Raw genomic sequence first — 21,486 nt, 5'->3', positions numbered from 1 at the left:
CTCTTATCGATTGATTGACTTAGAAAGAGTTTCACTCTTGTTGACCAGGCTGGAGTGCAGTGGCACAATCTTGGCTCACTGCAACCTCTGCCTTCCGGTTTCAAGCGATTCTCCTGCCTCAGCCTCCCCAGTAGGTGGGATTACAGGCACCCACAACCAAGCCTGGCTAATTTTTGTATTTCTAGAAGAGACAGGGTTTCACCATGTTGGCCAGGCTGGTCTCGAACTCCTGACTTCGTGATCCGCCCACCTCGGCCACCCAAAGTGCTGGGATTACCGGAGTGAGCCACTGCACCTGGCCCAACTCTGTCTCCTTAAAAAAAAAAAAAAGGCCCAGCACGGTGGCTCATGCTTGTAATCCCAGCACTTTGGGAGGCCGAGGTGGGCGGATCACGAGGTCAGGAGATCGAGACCACAGTGAAACCCCGTCTCTACTAAAAATACAAAAAATTAGCCGGACATGGTGGCGGGCGCCTGTAGTCCCAGCTACTCGGGAGGCTGAGGCAGGAGTATGGCGTGAACCCGGGAGGCGGAGCTTGCAGTGAGCCAAGATCATGCCACTGCACTCCAGCCTGGGTGACAGAGTGAAACTCCGTCTCAAAAAAAAAAAAAAAAAAAAGAGACAAAACACTTGCTGAGAGAGATGGTGTCTGAGACTGGCATTCAAACAGGAGCAAGAGTTGTCTAGGTGCAGGAGCCAGACAGGAGGAGGGCATTTATCCCAGGAATTCAAATATCAATGTATTTCAACACAATAACAGAATAAAGAGAAGATATATAATTATCTCAAGAAATGCAGAAAACATTTGATTAAATTCACCAACCATTCATGATTAAAAAAAAAAAAACTCTTAGCAAACCAAGAATAGAAATGAACATATTTAATCTGATAAAGGGATCTACAAACCTACTGCAGATATTATACTTCAAGGTGAAATGTTAAAAGCTGTCATTTTGAGATAGGGCATAAGTCAAGGATGTCCACTATCACCACATCTACTGAACACTGTACTGTGATCCTAGCCAGGTACACCAAGGCAAGAAAAGAAAGAAAAAATGACAAGGACGGGAAAGAAATAAAATGGTCATTTTCAAAGATAACAGTCTATATAGAAATCCAAAAGAATCTACAAGTAATTAGAATAAGTGAGTTTAGAAAGATTCCTTAATACAAGAGAAATATGTAAAACTCAGTTATTTTTTCCATGTACCAGAAACAGAAAAATGTTTAAAATCTCCATTTATACTTAAATTTAAAAATCACAGAAAACTATAAATACATTATTAAAAGAAACTAAAGGTCTAAACAAACACTTAGATTCAAAAACTCAATATTGTGGTCTAACAATTCCACTACTGGATATATACCCAAGTGAAATAAAATCAGTATGTCAAAGAGATAGCTGCACACCCACGTTTACTGCAGCACCATTCATAATAGCCAAGATATAGAATCAACCTAAGTGTTCATCAACAGACGAATGGATAAAGAAAATGTGACTCAGGATATAAAATCAATGTGCAAAAATCAAAGCATTTTTATACACCAATAACAGACAAACAGAGAGCCAAATCATGAGTGAACTCCCATTCACAATTGCTTCAAAGAGAATAAAATACCTAGGAATCCCACTTCCAAGGGATGTGAAGGACCTCTTCAAGGAGAACTACAAACCACTGCTCAATGAAATAAAAGAGGACACAAACAAATGGAAGAATATTCCATGCTCATGGATAGGAAGAATCAATATCGTGAGAATGGCCATACTGCCCAAGATAATTTATAGATTCAATGCCATCCCTATCAAGCTACCAATGACTTTCTTCACAGAATTGGAAAAAACTACTTTAAAGTTCATATGGAACCAAAAACAGCCTGCATTGCCAAGACAATCCTAAGCCAAAAGAACAAAGCTGGAGACATCATGCTACCTGACTTCAAACTATACTACAAGGCTACAGTAACCAAAACAGCATGGTACTGGTACCAAAACAGAGATATAGACCACTGGAATGGAACAGAGCACTCAAAACTAATACCACACATCTACAACTATCTGATCTTTGGCAAACCTGAAAAAAACAAGAAATGGGGAAAGGATTCCCTATTTAATAAATGGTGCTGGGAAAACTGGCTAGCATATCTAGAAAGCTGAAACTGGATCCCTTCCTTACACCTTATACAAAAATTAATTCAAGATGGATTAAAGACTTAAATGTTAGACCTAAAACCATAAAAATCCTAGAAGAAAACCTAGGCAATACCATTCAGGACATAGGAATGGGCAAGGACTTCATGTCTAAAACACCAAAAGCAATGGCAACAAAGACAAAATTGACAAATGGGATCTAATTAAACTAAAGAGCTTCTGCACAGCAAAAGAAACTACCATCAGAGTGAACAGGCAACCTACAGAATGGGAGAAAATTTTTGCAATCTACTCATCTGATAAAGGGCTAATATCCAGAACCTACAAAGAACTCAAACAAATTTACAAGAAAAAAACCCCATCAAAAAGTGGGCAAAGGATATGAACAGACACTACTCAAAAGAAGACATTTATGCAGCCAAAAGACACATGAAAAAATGCTCATCATCACTGGCCATCAGAGAAATGCAAATCAAAACCACAATGAGATACCATCTCACACCAGTTAGAATGGAGATTATTAAAAAGTCAGGAAAGAACAGGTGCTGGAGAGGATGTGGAGAAATAGGAACACTTTTACACTGTTGGTGGGACTGTAAACTAGTTCAACCATTGTAGAAGACAGTGTGGCAATTCCTCAAGGATCCAGAATTAGAAATACCATTTGACCCAGCCATCCCATTACTGGGTATATACCCAAAGGATTATAAATCATGCTGCTATAAAGACACATGCACACGTATGTTTATTGTGGCACTATTCACAACAGCAAAGACTTGGAACCAACCCAAATGTCCATCAATGATAGACTGGATTAAGAAAATGTGGCACATATACACCATGGAATACTATGCAGCCATAAAAAAGGATGAGTTCATGTCCTTTGTAGGGACATAGATGAAGTTGGAAACCATCATTCTCAGCAAACTATCGCAAGGACAAAAAACCAAACACCACATGTTCTCACTCATAGGTGGGAATTGAACAATGAGAACACTTGGTCACAGGAAGGGGAACATCACACACCGGGGCCTGTCATGGAGTGGGGGGAGGGGGAAGGGATAGCATTAGGAGATATACCTAATGTAAATGACAAGTTAATGGGTGCAGCACAACAACATGGCACAAGTATCATATGTAACAAACCTGCATGTTGTGTACATGTACCCTATAACTTAAAGTATAATAAAAAAAAAGAAAATGTGATATATAAATCTCTCCCTCCAAAATGCAATATTATTTGTCCATAAAAAATAATGAAATCTTGTCATTTGTGACAACATGGCTAAACCTGGAAGACATTATGTTAAGTGAAATAAGCCAGGCACAGAACGATAAATACTGCATGAGCCCACTCATATGTGGAATCTAAAAAAGTTGACCTTGGTGGGCATAGTAGCTCCCTCCCATAATCCCAGCTACTCGGGAGGCTGAGGTGGAAGGATCACTTGAGGCCAGAAATTCAAGACCAGCCTAAGAATCACAGTGAGACTTCATCTCTAAAAAATAAAAATAAAAATTAGCCAGTTGTGGTAGTGTGTGCCTATAGTCCTAGCTACTTGGGAGGGTAAGGCAGGAGGACTGATTGAGCCTAGGACCTCAATGCTGTAGTGAGTTATGATCACGCCACTGCACTCTAGCCTGGGTAACAGAGCGAGAACATGTCTCTAAAAAATAAAAATAAAAAATAAAAGAGTTGATCTCATAGAAGTAGAGAGTAGAATAGTGGTTACCACAGGCCAGGATGGTTGGGAGGAGAGGAGGATGAGAAAATGTTGATCAAAGAATATATAATTACAGTTACATAGGAGGGATGAGTTCAAGACATCTAGTGTACAGCATGGTGACTATAGTTAATGATGATATACTGTATTACTAAAATGCAAAGATAGTGTATGTTAAGTGTTCTCATCATTAAAAATGATAACTATGTGAAGTAATGCACTTGTTAATTAGCTAGATTTAATTATCCCACAATGTATATATGCATAAAACATTACACATAATATATACAATTTCATGTCAATTTTTTAAAACCCTTCAATAATATAAAGAAGTCAGTTCCCTACAAACTGATCTATACAATACAATCTCAATCAAAATTTCAAGAAAATTTTATAGGACCTGAAAATTGATTTTAAAACATTTAAGAAAATGTAAGCCAGGTGTGGTAGCAGGCACCTATTGTCCCAGCTACTCGGGTGGCTGAGGCAGGAGAATGGCTTGAACCCAGGAGGTGGAGGCTGCAGTGAGCCGAGATCATGCCACTGCACTCCAGTCTGAGTGACAGAGTGAGACTCCATCACAAAAAAGAAAATGTAGAGTATCAAGATTATCCAAGATATTGTGGAAAAAGAACAAGATGGCAGGTCTTGCTGCCCCAGATATCCAGAGTTATTTTAAAGCAATGGTAAATAAGAAAGTATATAATAATTGGTGCAACAATAGAAAAATAGACAATCAAGAAGACAAAAACAGATCTAGACACATACAGACACTCGTTTTGTGATAAAGTGGCATTGCAGAGCAATCAGGAAAGGTTTATCTGTTCAATCTGTGATTCTAGGCAGATTGACTATCCCTTTAGGAGAAAAAATTAAACTTAACCCTACCACACATCATATACAAACACACCTAAAAAATCAATTTCAGGTGGATTGTAAATCTGAATCGCCAAGGTTAAAACCATAAAACTCTAAGAAAATAACATGGGGAGAAGATGTTCATGACTGTGTATAGGGAAAGACTTGATCAACTGTACTACACAGATCTTCTGTTTATCAAAAGAAAACATTAAAAGAATGTAAAGGCAATTCACAGAATGGGAGAAAACATTTACAACACAAATTTAACTCCCAGAGGGTTCATATGCAGAATATGTAAAGAACTTCTATAAAGACAACTCGATAGAAAATGAGGCAAGAAAAAAAAAGAAAATGAGGCAAGAGACTTGAATGGACACTGCATAAAAGAGGATATCTAAATGACCAATAAAATACAAAAAGATGTTTAATTTCATTAGCAATCTGGAATATGCAAATTAAAATAATAGTGAACTATTACTACAAGCCCAACAGAATGGATAAAATTTTAAAATATGACAGTACCAAATGTGGACAAGGATGTAAAACAAAGGCAATTTTCATATATAGGGAGGTTAAATTAGTGTAATCACTTCTGAAAACAGCTAGAAACAATGGAATCAGTCATATGCTACGGATGGGAAGGTAAATTCATAAAAAGATCTTGGTAAACAGTTTGGCATCATCTATAAAAGTTAAAGTTGTGCGTGCATGTGCACACACACAAACTCCTTGACCCAGAACTCCACTCATAGACGCATATGCCCAATAATGAGTGTAAATGTTCAATTGCACCATTCTTTGCAAGAGCCCCCAAATGTAAATGATATATTGTATTATACACACACACACACACACACACACACATATATTTTTGAGATGGAGTCTCTCTGTGTCACCCAGGCTGGAGTGCAGTGGCACACTCTCAGCTCAATGCAACCTCTGCCTCCTGGGTTCCAGCAATTCTTCTGCCTCAGCCTCCCAAGTAACTGGGATTATACCTGTATGCATCACCACACCTAGCTAATTTTTGTATTTTTAGTAGAGACGGGGTTTCTCCATGTTGGCCAGGCTGGTCTTGAACTCCTGACCTCAGGTTCAGGTGATCCACCCACCTCGGCCTCCCAAAGTGCTGGGATTACAGGTGTTAGCCACCACGCCTGGCCTATACTGTATTTTATATATATATATAAATGTCCATCAGTAATAGAATGGAAAAATAAGTCATGGTATATTTATACCATGGAATACTATATGGCAACAAATCATAGTCACACCCAACACAGGTAGATCTCACAACGTTTGGAAAAAGAAGCAAGACAAAAAAGAGCACATACTCGATGATTCATTTATACTAAATTTAAAAAACAGGTAAAATTAAACTACAGTGCTGAGGGAGGCATGCCTAAGCAGTAAAAGTATAAAGAAAACAAGAAAGTAAATAGACTTTCTTGAGACAGGATAATGGTAACCCTCAGAGGGCAGTGAGGGGACAATGATTTCAAGTGGGCACAACAAGAGCTCCTGGAGTCCTAGCAATCTTACGTTTCTTGACCTAGTTTCTAGTTACACAGCTGAGCTGTTCTCTTTACATAAATCATTCAGTGTTTATTTTTGTTCCAGGCACTTTTCTTGATGTGTTATATTTCACAATAAAAAAGTCTAAAAAAAGACTCAGGGGCAGGTTAAACAGATTAGACAAAGCCAAATAAAGAAAAAGGGAATTGTAAAAGAGACCAGAAGAAATCGTATAAAATGAATCTAGAGAGACTAAGATATGTTAAATATTAAATTCCAGCAAGAAAGAAGAAAGGATAAAGACAATCTTTAAAGAGAAATTTTAAATTGATAAAACATCAATCCTATTATCCAGATATTTTTCTGAATCCCAAGCTAGAAATAAAACACCTAGACTCATCATAGTGAACCTTCAGAACCATAAACTCAAAGAGAAGATCTTAAGAAGAGATATGAAAAAATTACATTACTTACAAAGAATCAAGGTATAGACTGACAGTTATCTTCAACAGCAATAATGGAAGCCAGAAGGCAATGGAATACTATCCTGAAAATGATAAACTGCCAAACCAGAACTTTACACCCAGAGAAAATCTCTTTAAGATTAAAATCAAATTACAGACATTTTCAAAATGATGAAGTTTATTATCAATGGGCCCTAAACTGTTAAAGAACAATTTTAAGGAAAATGATCCCCAAAAGAAGGTCAGAGATATAAGAAAAAGTAAGCAAAGAAAAAGGTAAATACAAGGTTAGGAGATCGAGACCACCCTGGCTAACACGGTGAAACCCTGTCTCTACTAAAAATAGAAAAAATTAGACGGGCATTGTGGCACACGCCTGTAGTCCCAGCTACTCAGGAGGCTGAGGCAGGAGAATCACTTGAACCCGGGAGGCAAAGGTTGCAGTGAGTCAAGATTGCGCTAATGTACTCCAGCCTTGGTGATAGAGCGAGACTCTGTCTCAAAAAAAAAACAAAAAAAAAGGTAAATACAGCTGGGTGCAGTGGCTTATGCTTGTAGGAGGACCAAGTGAGAGGATCACTTGAGGCCAGGAGTTGAAGACCAGCCAGGGCAACACAACAAGACCCCATTTCTACAAAAAAAAAAAAAAAAAAAATTATCCAGGTGCAGTGGCACATGCCTGTAGTCCCAATTACTCAGGAGGCTGAGGCAGGAGGATCACTTGAGCCCAGGAGTTTGAGGCTGCAGTGAGCCATGCTCACACAACTGCACAACAAAGCAAGACCTCATCTCTTAAAAAAAAAAAAAAAAAAAAGGGCCCAGCATGGTAGCTCACACACACCTGTAACCCCAGCACACTTTGGGAGGCCAAGGCAGGAGGATCACTTGAGCCTAGGAGTTTGGGACCAGCCTGGGCAACACAGCAAAATCCTGTCTCTGTGAAAAAGAGATGGCATGTGGTGGCTCACACCTGTAATCCCAGCTACTCACGAGGAGGGAGGATTACTTGGGCCTGGGAGGTTAAGGCTGCAGTTAGCTGTGATTGCACAACTGCATTCCAGCCTGGGCAAAAGAGCAAGACCCCAACTACAAAAAAAAAAAAAAAGAAAAGAAAAGAAGAAGAATACAGGAAGGTAAACACTTTGGTAAATCTAAACAAATATTGACTATAAAACAATAACATAGGCCAGGCACGGTTGCTCACGCCTGTAATCTCAGCACTTTGTGGGACTGAGGCAAATGGATTGCTTGAGTCCAAGAGTTTGAGACCAGCCTGGACCACACCGCAAAACCCCGTCTCTACTAAAAATACAAAAAAATTAGCCAGGTGTGGTGGTGCACACCTGTAGTTCCAGCTACTCAGGAGGCTGAGGTGGGACAATCATCTGAGCCCAGGGAGGTCAAGGCTAAAGTGAGCCAAAATCCCACCACTGCACTCCAGCCTGGGTGACAGAGTAAGACCTTGTCTCAAAAAAAAAAAAAAAAAAAAATCAAGAACCATTGGAACCAAGTGACAGTGGTGGCACATACCTGTAGTCCTAGCTACTTGGGAGATTGAGACAGAAGGATCATTTTAGCCCATGAGTTCGAGGTTCAGTGAACTATGATAGTACCACTGCATTCCAGCCTGGGAAACAGAGTGACACCACCCTGTCTCTAAAAAAAAAACAATAAAGAAGAACAAAAATAATAATCGAATAAACATTTACATAAAAGTGAATGAAAAGGAAAGCAAAACAGGAATGGAGGAATAAATAGAGCAAGAATGGATGATTTTTCATTTTTGTCTTCGTTTTTTCTTTTTTTGAGACAGGGTCTCACTTGCTCTGTCCCTCAGGTTGGAATGCAGTGGCGTGATCTCGGCTCACTGCAACCTCCACCTCCTGGGCTCAAGCAATTCTCCTGCCTCAGCCTCCCAAGTAGCTAGGATTACAGGCGCCTGCTACCACACCTGGCTAATTTTTGTATTTTTAGTAGAGGGGGGGATTTCACCATGCTTGCCAGGCTGGTCTCGAACTCCTGACCTCAAGTGATCTGCCCGCCTCGGCCTCCCAAAGTGCTAGGATTACAGGCGTGGGCTACCGCGCCCAGCCTATTTTTGTTTCCTATTCATCTCTTAAATGTATTCTATCTTATTTCTACAAGGAAGGAAGCCATGAATGACTTTCTCATTGAGTTTTTTATGACAGCAATCAGGAAATGCAGTCATACCTAAAGGGAAATGTGGAATCCAACCTGAGTTTAATACACATCAAAAGTCAAAATGAGGTGGGGTTAGATTATTTGCCACTTTAACTTTTCTATGCCTCTGCTATAATAATTAAAGTGTATTATTATCAGATCAATTACTATTCACTTCAGTCTACCCTGTTGTTGCTCAAGTTATACTTCGTTTAGTTGGAATGATCCAGGTGCTTGGCACAGGTGAATTTTCCTAATCTGCTAGAGCTTACCACTTAAACCCTATTTTCTTCTATTGTTGCTGATGTAAATAGTTCTAAAATGATGTAACTTTTTACACAGAATAGATTAAAATCACTGATCCTTTCTTGATGGCCCAAGGTCATTGGTATAAATGACTACTACTATTGCTGATATAAAGAAACACCCTCAGTAGCTGTGGTGTAAGGGCTTTTGTGACTACAAAGATTTCCCCACACTGTCAGGTGTTCTCTTTTTGGTCATCACAGTGTTGGCATCTAGTGGCCTCTTCTATCAACCTGTGAACTGATTTTGTGGAGCCATTCTGCTTAGGGACTCTTTTAATTACATTTCCTGGATACAGCAAGAGAAATAGCATTAGGGGTGGAACCTGAAGATGTTATTAAACTGCTGCAATCTCATGATAAAACTGTAACAGATGAACAGTTGCTTTTTATGGATGAGCAAAGAAAGTGGTTTCCTGAGATGGAATCTACTCCTGGTAAAGATGCTGTGAACACTGTTGAAATGACAACAAAAGATTTAGAATATTGCATAAACTTAGTTGATAAAGCAATGGCAGGGTTTCAGAGGACTGACTCTAATTTTGAAAGAAGTTCTACTGTGGGTAAAATGCTATTAAACAGCACCACATAGTAGAGAAAAATCTCTCATGAAAGGAAGAGTCAACCAATGTGGCAAACTTCTTTGTTGTCTTAAGAAACTGTCACAGGAACTCCAACCTTCAGCAACCACTACCCTGATCAGTCAGCAGCCATCAATATCAAGGCAAGACCCTGCACCAGCAAAAAGATTACAACTTGCTGAAGGCTCAGATAATTATTAGCAATTTTTAGCAATAAACTAATTAATGTACTTTTTAAAGATATAATGTTATTGCATACTTAATAAACTATAGTATAGTATAAACACAACATTTTTTTTTCCCCGAGACAGGATCTCCCTCTGCCACTCAGGCTGAAGTGCAGTGGTGTGTTCATAGCTCACGACAGCTTCAACCTCCTGGGCTCAAGCAATCCTCCTGCCTCAGCCTCCCAAGTTGCTGGGACTACAGGTGGGTGTCACCACACCTGGCTAATTTCTCTTTTTGTAGAGATGGAGTCTCGCTATGCTGACCTAGCTGACTGGTATTAAACTCCTGGCCTCAACTGATTTTCCCCACCTTAGCCCACCAAAGTGCTGGGATTACAGTCATGAGCCACCACCACACTCAGCATAAGCATAACTTTTATATGCACTGGGAAACCAAAAAACTCATGTAACTCACTTTATTGTAAGATTTGCTTTATTGCCATGGTCTAACATCGAACCTGCAATATCTCCAAGTTATGCCCATATGGTGAAAATTAGATGATGCAAGCAAAACATATAGTACATGGCTTAGAGTAAATGATGTTTCAAATGTTAACTGTTATCTTTTAAAATCCTAAGTAATAATTTCCATTTAAATAGAATTCCTTAGCTATTTTCTCCATGGCATCCTTATGAAAATGCTACTACAAATATTAACAGTGGCTAATATTTCATGAACACTTACTACTATATGCTCACACTGTGCTGAATCCTTTATGGGGGTGATCTATTTGAATCCTTAGAAAAGCCACTGGAGGTAGGTACCATGACGTTCCTATTACAAACAACCAAACAAACAAAGACTCAGAGAGGCTAAATAGCTTGTCCAAGTTCACAGAATGATAAGTGGGGGAAATAGAATTCATATAGGTTTGACATAATTGTAATCCATAATTGTAAGCACTCCGCCATCCTGAGAGGAACAGCAGCTTCTTCTTCTGCTAAAATCTGCTTATAAGCAAGTTGAGAACAAGCTAATTCATTCTCCTTTAACCTTATTTTCTACTTGACTGTCCAAGGTCCCAGTTGGAAAAGCAGAAGTTGTTTTCTGTTTTTTGTTTTTTGTTTTTTAACTTTTGCTTTTTAACTTACCCACTCACAGTCAATTCCAAGTACTGGAAAATCTTCTAATTCACTTCTAAGCAAGGGCTCGATTTGATCCCACTCTGCCTCCTGAGACACCGTCACCACCTTTGCTTTAAGGATCCGTTCCTCCCACGAGGATCTGGGGGCACTGGAGTGCAGCTGATCATCTTCTGGAGGGGGCAGCTCTCTACTGCCCAGCACTTTCTGCTGTGGCTGTTGGGTCACAGGGCTCGTTTTACTCCTTCGGCGGCGCTGGATGCCTTTCCAGAGGACAAACCCCCCTACAGCCACACCCAGAAGGGTAGTCACTGTCAAAGCCACTAAGTTCTGTCTAGACATCTTCGACTTTTCTACTCTTTAGAAAAGCATATCACTAATCCCACAATCTGCAAAACAAATGGCAAAAATATATTTATATACAGAATATAAACCTTTACATAAACAAGTTTTCCTCTAAAAAATGCCCCATTTATAATCTCTGTGCCCACAAACTAAAACAACTGCTATAAATTTCCATGTGAAATAGTAGCAATGGTTTAATTTCTTCATCTTTATAATCTCTGTATTCCATCTCTATCTCCATCCTCACCCCAGGAAATCTCCCTGCCCTCTGACAGTTCCCCATGGCTCTCTTAATGATATAAAATCATATCAGTCAAAACAACAGGCTATCTACACAATGAAGTGTGATCTAGGAAGAAAAAAAAACAATAAGCTAGACTCTCACCTCTAACTGCTGATTAATGAATGAATTTTTTAGTTAATGGATCTTCTTCAAAGTATTTTGTATTTTAAACCTTTGATCACCTAACAGTTGAAGGAAAACTGCTTCTCAATTTAAAAAAAATTGTAATCATCAGTCAGTTGGTAGGGAGACTTTTTTTACTTCTCTGGAAGGTGCGGCAGTGAGGGAGTGGAGGAAACAGGCTTGACTCAACACTTTCTGTTGCTCCAGAAGGCTCAGCAGTTCTCCATAGAAACTGATGCGGTTATTGTAGGGTAAGGCAGCGGGGGTACAAAAGAGAAAGGATCAGAAAAGCAAAAGAAAAAGGTAGAACTTAGAGAGATATACAAGATGCATAGAAGGCGGATGCAAACTGAAGTGTCCACAGCGCCAGGCAGGTTAATGTAAATCAATGAAGCAAGCCACAAAATAGTCCCTTTTTCATTTTTCTGTAACATGTGGCTTTCTCCATGTAGTTTCTGTTTTCCTCTATGTGAGAAAGAAATTAGTATACAGCACTATTTCTGTACTGTTAAAATAACAGTAAAAGTACAACAGTAAATAGTAAGTGGCCTGGGCCGGGAGCGGTGGCTCATGCCTGTAATCCCAGCACTTTGGGAGGCCGAGGCAGGTGGATCACGAGGTCAGGAGATCGAGACCATCCCGACTAACACAGTGAAACCCCGTCTCTACTAAAAAGACAAGAAATTAGCCAGGCGTGGTGGCGGGCGCCTGTTGCCCCAGCTACTTGGGAGGCTGAGGCAGGAGAATGGTATGAACCCGGGAGGCGGAGCTTGCAGTGAGCCGAGATCGTGCCACTGCACTCCAGTCTGGGTGACAGAGTGAGACTCCGTCTCAAAAAAAAAAAAAAAAAAAAAAAAGTAAGTGGCCTGGCCAGGTGCAGTGGCTCATGCCTGTAATCCCAGGACTTTGGGAGGCCAAGGCAGGTAGATCACCTGAGGTCAGGAGTTCGGACCAGCCTGGCTAACATGGTGAAACCCCATCTCTACTAAAAATACAAAAATTAGCCAGGCGTGGTAGTGGGCACCTGTAATCCCAGCTACTCGGGAGGCTGAGGCAGGAGAATAGCTGGAACTTGGGAGGTGGAGGTTTCAGTGAGCCGAAACTGAGCCACTGCACTCCAGCCTGGGTGATAAGAGTAAGACTCTGTCTCAAAAAAGAAAAAAAAAAAAAGTAAATGGCCTTTGGTCTCAGGGCCAGGGAGAAAACATGGAGCAGCAACCATTCGGCACAAGCTGATGATCCTGTGCAGGAAGAAGGCCCAGTGTGGTCAAATACTTTGCTTGTTTAAGATAAGTCAGGTATCTGAATTTTACATGAAATGTCACCATTTTAAAATGCTGGCAATAAACTTACAGTTTTAAAAAATATTGCGCCAGCCAAACAAAAACACCCTAGGCACACACCAGGCTACCCATCTGTGGCCTCTGGCCTAAAAGCTAAATTGCCCAAAGACAGAGCAATCAGCTGCACCCTGCCTACACTTCTCTATGGCTGAAGGTTTCCCACTGAATGTGTATGGTTTTTATTACTTTTTAAAAGTTTCATCAATAACTTTAAATTTTTTTTTTATTAGATGGAGTCTCTCACCGTCGCCCAGACCTGTGTGCAGTGGCATGATCTCGGCTCACTGCAGTATCCGCCTCCTGAGTTCAAGTGATTCTCCTGCCTCAGCCTCCCAAGCAGCTGGGACTACAGGGGTATGCCACCATACCCAGCTAATTTGTGTATTTTTAGTAGAGACAGGGTTTCACCATGTTGGCCAGGCTGGTCTTGAACTCCTGACCTCAAGTGATTCACCTGTCTCAGCCTCCCAAAATGCTGTGATTACAGGTGTGAGCCACTGCACTGGGCCAAAAAAAAAAATTTCATATTTACAATAACTTCTGGATTATAATCATGCCTATAGAGATATGTGAGTATTAGAGAAGAAAAACTGAATCACAACAATTATTAGAGTAATAATGAAAAGTGGTAATAGTTATGCTGTTTTAAAAACATTTACTTTATTCCAGAAACTGTGCTAAGAATTTCATATGTATTTTCTCCAGTGCTTTTATTGAAGAGGAAACTGAAGCTTAATGAGATTAAATAACTTGTGTAGAGAAACTGCTGATTAAGGTAATCTGAGAAGACATAAAAGTCCTTCCCTTTTCCACTCTAAACAATGCAAATGCTGGAGAAACCACTGAAAAGATAAAAATGTAAAACACAGTTAAGCCCCCAAAAGAAAGAAAGAAATCATCAGGTGCCAGAAAGGGAGGAGGAAACCCCAAGTGGGTGGAAGGCTGGGCGCAGTGGCTCATGCCTGTAATCCCAGCACTTTGGGAGGCCGAGGCAGGTGGACGGCTTGAGCCTAGGAGTTTGAGATCAGCCTGGGCAACATGGTGAAACCTCATCTACACCAAAAATATAAAAAATTAGCTGGGCATGGTGGCACATGCCTTAAGTATCAGCTACTTGGGGGGCCTGAGGTGGGAGGATAGCTTGAGCCGGGGGGGTCAAGGCTACAGGAAACTGTGATGGTGTGCCACTGCACCCACTGCACTCTAGCCTGGGTGACAGAGTGAGACCCTGTCTCAAAAAAAAAAAAAAAAAAAAAGTGGGTGGGTGGGAGGTGAAGCTGGGCAGAGACCAGAACTCATGCCAGCCCCAGCGCTGGAGTATATCAGCAATCCAGAGGCAGAACTCTACGCCACAGGCCCAAGACACAGCTGGAATCCAGGGGAGTGCCACCCTATCCACAAACCAGAAGTATTTACCCACCTTGGCCTGGGCAAGCCACCTGCCCCAAGCCAAAGGCATGAACAGAGTCCCTTGAAAGAGGAAAAATCCTCAGCTGGGTGCAGTGGCTCACACCTGTAATCCCAGCACTTTGGGAGGCCAAGGCGGACAGACAGCTTGAGCCCAGAAGTTTGAAATCAGCCTGGCCAACTTAGTGAAAGCCCGTCTCTCCACTAAAAACACAAAAATGAGCCAGATGTGGTGGTGCATGCCTGTAATTCCAGCTACTCGAGAGGCTGAGGCATGAGAATCACTAGAACCTGGGAGGTGGAGATTGCAGTGAGCCAAGATCACGCCACTGCACTCCAACCTGGGCAATAGAGTGAGACTATGTCTCAAATAAAAATAAAAAATAAATTAAAAAATAAAAGACAAATCCTCAAGCCTACACTTCTCTATGGCTCAAGCAGATACAAGGCCCAAGTTCACATTATCCTCATAAAAGGGAACCCTAAGCCAAGAAATTGAATTTACACTGGTTCAGAACTGGTAAATTCTATTGGAACCAGGCAGAGTCTATCATAACACACACACACAAACACACCCCACATAGGAAACATACAGGACTACCATGGAAGATCAGTCCCTAGAAGGGGTCTCACAATGAATCAAAACAAAACAAAATCCTAAAGCCAATAAAAATAGTGCATAGAGCCATCAAACAAAGATTTCCATACTTCAGATCTGAAAAGGACTTTAAAGAATATTCAGAGATATTAATGAAAATAATAACTAAAACAAAGACAAAAATATATACATTCTAGATATGAAAAATATTTATTAAAAATTTTTAAAAACTCAATACTCAATAGACAGATTAAAATGTAGACCAGACATACAGACAGAGTTAATGAATTGAAGAAAAAAATCTGAGGAAGTCACCAGAATGTAGTAGACAGATAAAGAGGGAGAAAACATACTGAGGCCAAGCATGGTGTCTCATGCCTGTAATCTCAACACTTTGGGAGGCCAAGGTGGAAGGATCACTTGAGCCCAGGAGTTCAAGACCAACCTGGGCAACATAATGAGATCCCATCTTTACTAAAAAAAATTTTAAAACAGAAAGAATACACAACAAAGCAGAGACATGGGGAATGGACTGAGAAACTCCAATATTCATGGAATAAAGATTTGGAATGTATGAAGGGGGTCATATTTGGTACTATTCTCTGAGCCCCAAGCTGGATAAATTAAATCTATTCACAAAAAGACTCATATAAGAATGTTCATAGCAGTTACTTGTTTGTAACAGCCAAAAACTGGAAACAGCCTGTTGGCCTGAATGATTAATGTGTGACTGTTGGTTCATTCATTGTCTGTCCATGAGAACAGGAACCTTAACTGGCTTTGTTACCACCATTATCCCCAGTGACTAGCACGGAGCTGACGATACTCAGTAAATATTTACTGAATGAATGAAATTCAGCTCAAGGTATTATATGTTAACATTTGTATGATAAATGTCTCTAATTCAATCACCAGATTACAACATTCTGTTTATTGAAATGAAAAAAAGTTCTTCACCTTATCGAGCCTTGATGTTATAAAGAGGTAGTATGGTTCAGTACTGGGTTGGGAGTCAGAAAAAAATCAAACTGCGGTAACAGTTTACTCTGGGATCCAAGCTTTTCGATCCCTCACTAAATCTCATCAATGAAACAATCTGTCATTCTTAAGTTTTTTATATAAATTAACTGAACATAAAACTTTTTTTTTTTTAAGGCAGAGTCTCACTCTGTTGCCCAGACTAGACTGCAGTAGCACAATCACGGCTCACTGCAGCCTCAACCTCCTGGGCTCCCACTTCAGCCTCCTGAGTAGCTGGGGGTACAGGTGCATGCCACCATGCTCAGCACATTTTTTGATTTCTTGTAGAGATGTGGGTCTCACTATATTGCCCAGGCTGGTCTCAAACTCCTAGGCTCAAGTGATCCTCCTGCCTCACCTTCCCAAAGTGTTCGGGTTATAGGTGTGAGCCATATGCCTGGCTAAATATCAACGGCTACCTAATGATAGTAGGATTATGAACAATTCTTATTTTTCAAATTTTATACGAATATGTACATATTTGTAATTAGAAAAATACACTCTTTTTAAACTGGTGCTCTTTAGAGATAGGCAATCCCACTTGGCAAAACACAGAATCATATTCTTGGAATAAATCACACTTTAATGAGTTAAATGATTATGTATAAAGTGTTTGGAATGCAGTATATGGTAGACAACACAAGACCTAACATCAAATAGCATAGGCTTAAATCCAGCCTCTGTTACTCACTAGCTGTAGGAACTTAGCCAATTTGCCAAACTTCTCTAAGCCTCAGTTTCCTCATCTGCGAAACAGGAAGGACAGTCTCCTCATCTGTGAAATAGGAATGCCATTATGTAGGATTACTGTGAGGCTTAAGTAAAATGATAAATAAAATTCACCTAGTATATTGGCTAGAACATTAGGATTCTATAAATGTTAGCTATTACTACAAAACCACAGAACTTCTATTAAAGGAAATCAAAAAATCAGAGTTAAAATTTTGGAGTCAAGTTCAGCTCCCACCCAATTCAAGAATCCTTTCCATGATAATCCCGACAGATCATGACCTAGTCTCTGACTGAATACTTCCAGTAACCGAGTTCATCACCTTCAGAGGCAGTTTTTGTTGAAAGTCCTTGCGTTCTATAAAAGCTTCCTACTTACAAATTGCCCTCTTTGACAGCCTCTGCAATGACAAGTGTTTACTCCCTCCTTAAAGCCTGTTAAATAGGTGAAGAGAGCTCTGAGACTCCCCTTATAGTCTTCCTGTGACCTGGCTTATAGACTCTCCTGGCCAAGGCCTTCTGCACAGTCCCAAGTTTGTTAATGTATCTCTTCAAACGTGGCATTCAGGTCTATACGCAATACTTGAAGCCAGGCATGATGGCTCAGGCCTGTAATCCCGGCACTTTGGGAGGCTGAGGTAGGCGGACTGCTTGAGCCCAGGAGTTCAAGACTACCTAGGGCAACATGGTGAAATCCCATCTCTACTTAAAAAAAAAAAAAAAAATTACAAAAAACTAGCCAGGCATGGTGGCATGCACCTATAGCCCCAGCTACTGAGGAGGCTGAGATGGGAAAATCACCTGAGCCTGGGAAGTCAAGACTGAAGTGAGCTGTGATCACACCACTGCTGTCCAGCCTAGGCAACAGGAGTGAGACCCTGTCTCAAACAAACAAACAAACAAACAAACTTGAGACATGGTCTAACTGATGCAGGCTACAGTGATACTATTACTTCCCAGAAGCTGGATCCTATATTAATGCTGTATGAAATGATACATTTTTTAGTAACAGAATCTCATTGTTGGGTCATATAAAGCTTGTAGTAAATTAAAATTCACTGATGCCAAATCAAGTTCTCCATTTTATATATTTGTAATTTATATTTTGTACTTAAATCAAAAATCCTTCTTCTAAATTTCATCTTGTCTGTTTCAGCCAAATGTTTCATCTATTGAGGCCAATCTGCATCTTGATTATGCTTCCCTCTCAAACATAATTTTATATACAAAACTGAATATTTGTTTTCAGAGAAAATAACATCTAACATACGCTTTTATTAATTCATTTTTACTTGAAGAGGTTTTGTGAACTGCATTATTTTTTCTTTTCCAGCCAAGGGATTCATTCAGCAAACTTTTTACACAACACATTATATAAGTCACACACTGATAGACCCCGGGTAAAAAGAGTCGAAAGGCACAATCTGCCTTCGAAAAATTCATGATATAGCCAAGGAAAAATACACGTAATGAACAAGTTGCAAAGAGTGAGATAATACCAACAAGTGAAGCACACACAAGTACACGAATGGCTTGGACTTGAGGAAAGAGTGGGGATATTGTTTTTATTTTTATTTATTTTTTTGAGACAGGGCCTCACTTTGTCACCCAGGCTACAGTGCCGTGGCATGATCTCAGCTCACTGCACCCTTGACCTCTTGGGTTCAAGTGATCCTCCCACCTCAACCCCCCAAGTAGCTAGGACCAACCACAGGCACATGACAGCACCCCAACTAATATTTTGTATTTTTGGTAGAAACGGGGTTTTGCCAGGTTGCTTGGGCTGGTCTCAAACTCCTGAGCTCCAACACCCGCTAATATTTTATATTTTTGGTAGAAATGGGGTTTCGCCAGGTTGCCCAGGCTAGTCTTGAACTCCTGAGCTCAAGCGATCTGCCCACATCAACCTCCCAAAGTGCTAGGATTACAGGCATGAACACCACACCTGGCCGAGTTGGGGTATTATTAAGAGAAAACATGGCTGAGTGCGGTGGCTCACACCTGTAATCCCAGCACTTTGGGAGGCCGAGGCAGGTGGAATACCTGAGGTCAGGAGTTCAACACCAGCTGACCAATATGGTGAAACCCCATCTCTACTAAGATTACAAAAATTAGCCGGGTGTGGTGGTGTGCGCCTGCACTCCCAGCTACTCAAGAGGCTGAGGCAGAAGAATCGCTTGAACCTGGGAGGCGGAGCTTGCAGTAAGCCGAGATTGCACCACTGTGCTCCAGCCTGGGCAACAGAGCAAGACTCTGTCTCAAAAAAAAAAAAACAACAACAACAGAGAAAACACTTGCTGAGAGAGACGGTGTCTGAGACTGGCATTCAAACAGGAGCAAGAGTTCTCCAGGTGCAGGAGCCAGACAGGAGGAGGGCACTGCAAGTGGAGGGAACAGCTTGTGCACAAATGGGAAGGGCAGGAAGCACCACAGGATAGGTGAAACATTTAAACAACTGTAAAATGTAGGTGGGAACAGTGGCTCACGCCTGTAATCCCAGTACTTTGGGAGGCCAAGGTGGGAGGATCACCTGAGATCAGGAGTTTGAGACCGGCCTAGTCAGCATGGTGAAACCCCATCTTTAATAAAAATTCAAAAATTAGCCAGGCATTGTGGCGTGTGCTTGTAGTCCCAGTTACTCAGGAGGCTAAGACATGAGAATGACTTGAACCCAGGAGGCGGAGGTTGCAGTGAGCTGAGATCATACCACTGCACTCCAGCCTGGGGGACAGAGTAAGACTCCATCACAAAAACAAAAACAAACAAAAAACCCAACGTAAGATGTATTATACATGTAAAATATACACCAAATTTTTGAATACTTACTACAAAAAAAGGATGTAAACTTTTTATAATTTCCATACTGATTTTTTTTTTTTTGAGATGGAGTTTTGCTCTTGTCACTCCGGCTGGAGTGCAATGGCACGATCTCAGCTCACTGCAACTTCTGCCTCCCGAGTTCAAGCAATTCTCCTGCCTCAGCCTCCCAAGTAGCTAGGACTACAGGTGCCCGCCACCACACCCGGCTAATTTTTGTATTTTTAGTAGATGTGGGGTATTACCATGTTGGCCAGGCTGGTCTTGAACTCCTGACCTCAGGTGATCCACCCACCTCGGCCTCCCAAAGTGCTGAGATTACAGGCGTGAGCCACCACGCCTGGCCTCATACTGATTTTTATGGTGACTTCTTTATTGTGGTAAAATATATATAACATAACATTTACCATTTTAGCCTTTTTTTTTTTTGAGACAAGGTCTGGCTCTATCGCAGAGGCTGGAGTGCAGTGGTGCGATCTTGGCTCACTGCAACCTCCACCTCCTGAGCTCAAGCCATCCTCCCATCTTAGCCTCCCAAGTAGCTGGGACTACAGGTAGTCCCCACGATGCCTGGGTAATTTTTTTTTTTTGGTATTATTTTTGTAGAGAGGGGGTTTCACAATGTTCCCCGGGCTGGTCTCAGACTCGTGAGCTCAAGCAATCCCCTAGACTCGGCCTCCCAAAGTGCTGGGATTACAGGCCTGAGCCACCACGCCTGGCCCATTTTAGCCATTTTTAAGTGTACAATTCAATGACAATAAGTACATTCACACTGCTGTGCAACCATCACCATCACCCATTTCCAGAACAACTTCATCCTTGCAAATAGAAACTGTAATTCAACAAGAATTCCCATTCTCTTCTAATCCCTGATAAGCCCTATTATACCTTCTATCACTATGAATTCCATATTGATTTTTTAATATTTATGTTGAAATAATGCTTGGAATATACTGGGTTAAATATAGTCATGTGCTGTATAACAATGTTTCGGTCAACAACAGACCACACATACAATAGTTCTACAAAATTATAAGATTACAATGGTGCAGAAAAATTCCTATTGCCTAGTGACATCATAGCCATCCTAACCGTCCTAACGTTGCTGCACAATGCGTTACTCACAAATGTGTGTAATTATGCTGGAGTTAACGAACCTACAGCACAGCCAGTCGTATAAAAGTACAGCACATGCAATTATGTATAGTACATACCTGATAACGACAATAAACGACTATGTTACTGGTTTATGTATTTACCATATTTTTTATTTTACGGTGTACTCCTTCTACTTATAAAAAAAATTAACTGTAAAGCAACCTCAGGCAGCTCCTTCAGAAGTTATTCCAGAAGGCATTGTTATCATAGATACAGCTCCATGCCTGTTATTGCCCCTGAAGACTTTCCAGTGGGACAAGATGTGGAGGTGGAAGACAGTGATATTGATGATCCTGACTCTGTGTATGTCTAAGCTAACATGAATGTGTGTGTTTGTGTCTTAGTTTTTAACAAAAAAGTTTAAAAAGGTAAAAAAAAAATTTTTTTTAAGTTGGAAAGAGCTTATAAAGAGATAAACATTTTTATACAGCTGTACAACATATTTGTGTCTTAAGCTGAGTGTTATTACAAGTCAAAAAGTTAAAACAATTAAAAAGTTTACAAAATAAAAAAGTTATAGTAAACTAAGGTTAATTTATTGCAAAAAAAATTTAAATAATTTGAGTGCAGCC

General features: G+C 40.5%; 1 protein-coding gene and 1 long non-coding RNA gene across 6 annotated transcripts in view; one reads left to right on the top strand and one right to left on the bottom strand.

The window, feature by feature from the left end:
• EXD2 (exonuclease 3'-5' domain containing 2) overlaps nt 1-21,486 on the bottom strand; it is a 51,044-nt gene that overhangs the window by 21,462 nt on the left and 8,096 nt on the right. The window contains exons 2-4 of one of the 5 annotated variants that reach the window (XM_019010113.3): nt 16,902-16,985; nt 11,822-12,074; nt 11,101-11,480 (exon numbers count right to left, since the gene is read on the bottom strand). In XM_019010113.3, the coding sequence (XP_018865658.2) occupies nt 11,101-11,433 (333 nt within the window). In that variant the 5' untranslated portion in view covers nt 11,434-11,480; nt 11,822-12,074; nt 16,902-16,985. Of the gene's footprint in view, nt 1-11,100; nt 11,481-11,821; nt 12,075-13,429; nt 15,415-16,901; nt 16,986-21,486 lie in introns of those variants that run through there. The other 4 variants (XM_055362193.2, XM_019010112.3, XM_055362191.2 and 1 more) reach the window with 4 other exon arrangements.
• The window catches only part of LOC115930607 (uncharacterized), a 64,496-nt gene that overhangs the window by 39,565 nt on the left and 3,445 nt on the right, over nt 1-21,486 (top strand). The window lies entirely within an intron of this gene.

Source organism: Gorilla gorilla, chromosome 15 (assembly GCF_029281585.2).
Source record: "Gorilla gorilla gorilla isolate KB3781 chromosome 15, NHGRI_mGorGor1-v2.1_pri, whole genome shotgun sequence".
NCBI lineage: Eukaryota > Metazoa > Chordata > Mammalia > Primates > Hominidae > Gorilla > Gorilla gorilla.
This window is presented reverse-complemented; position numbering and strand designations above follow the sequence as displayed.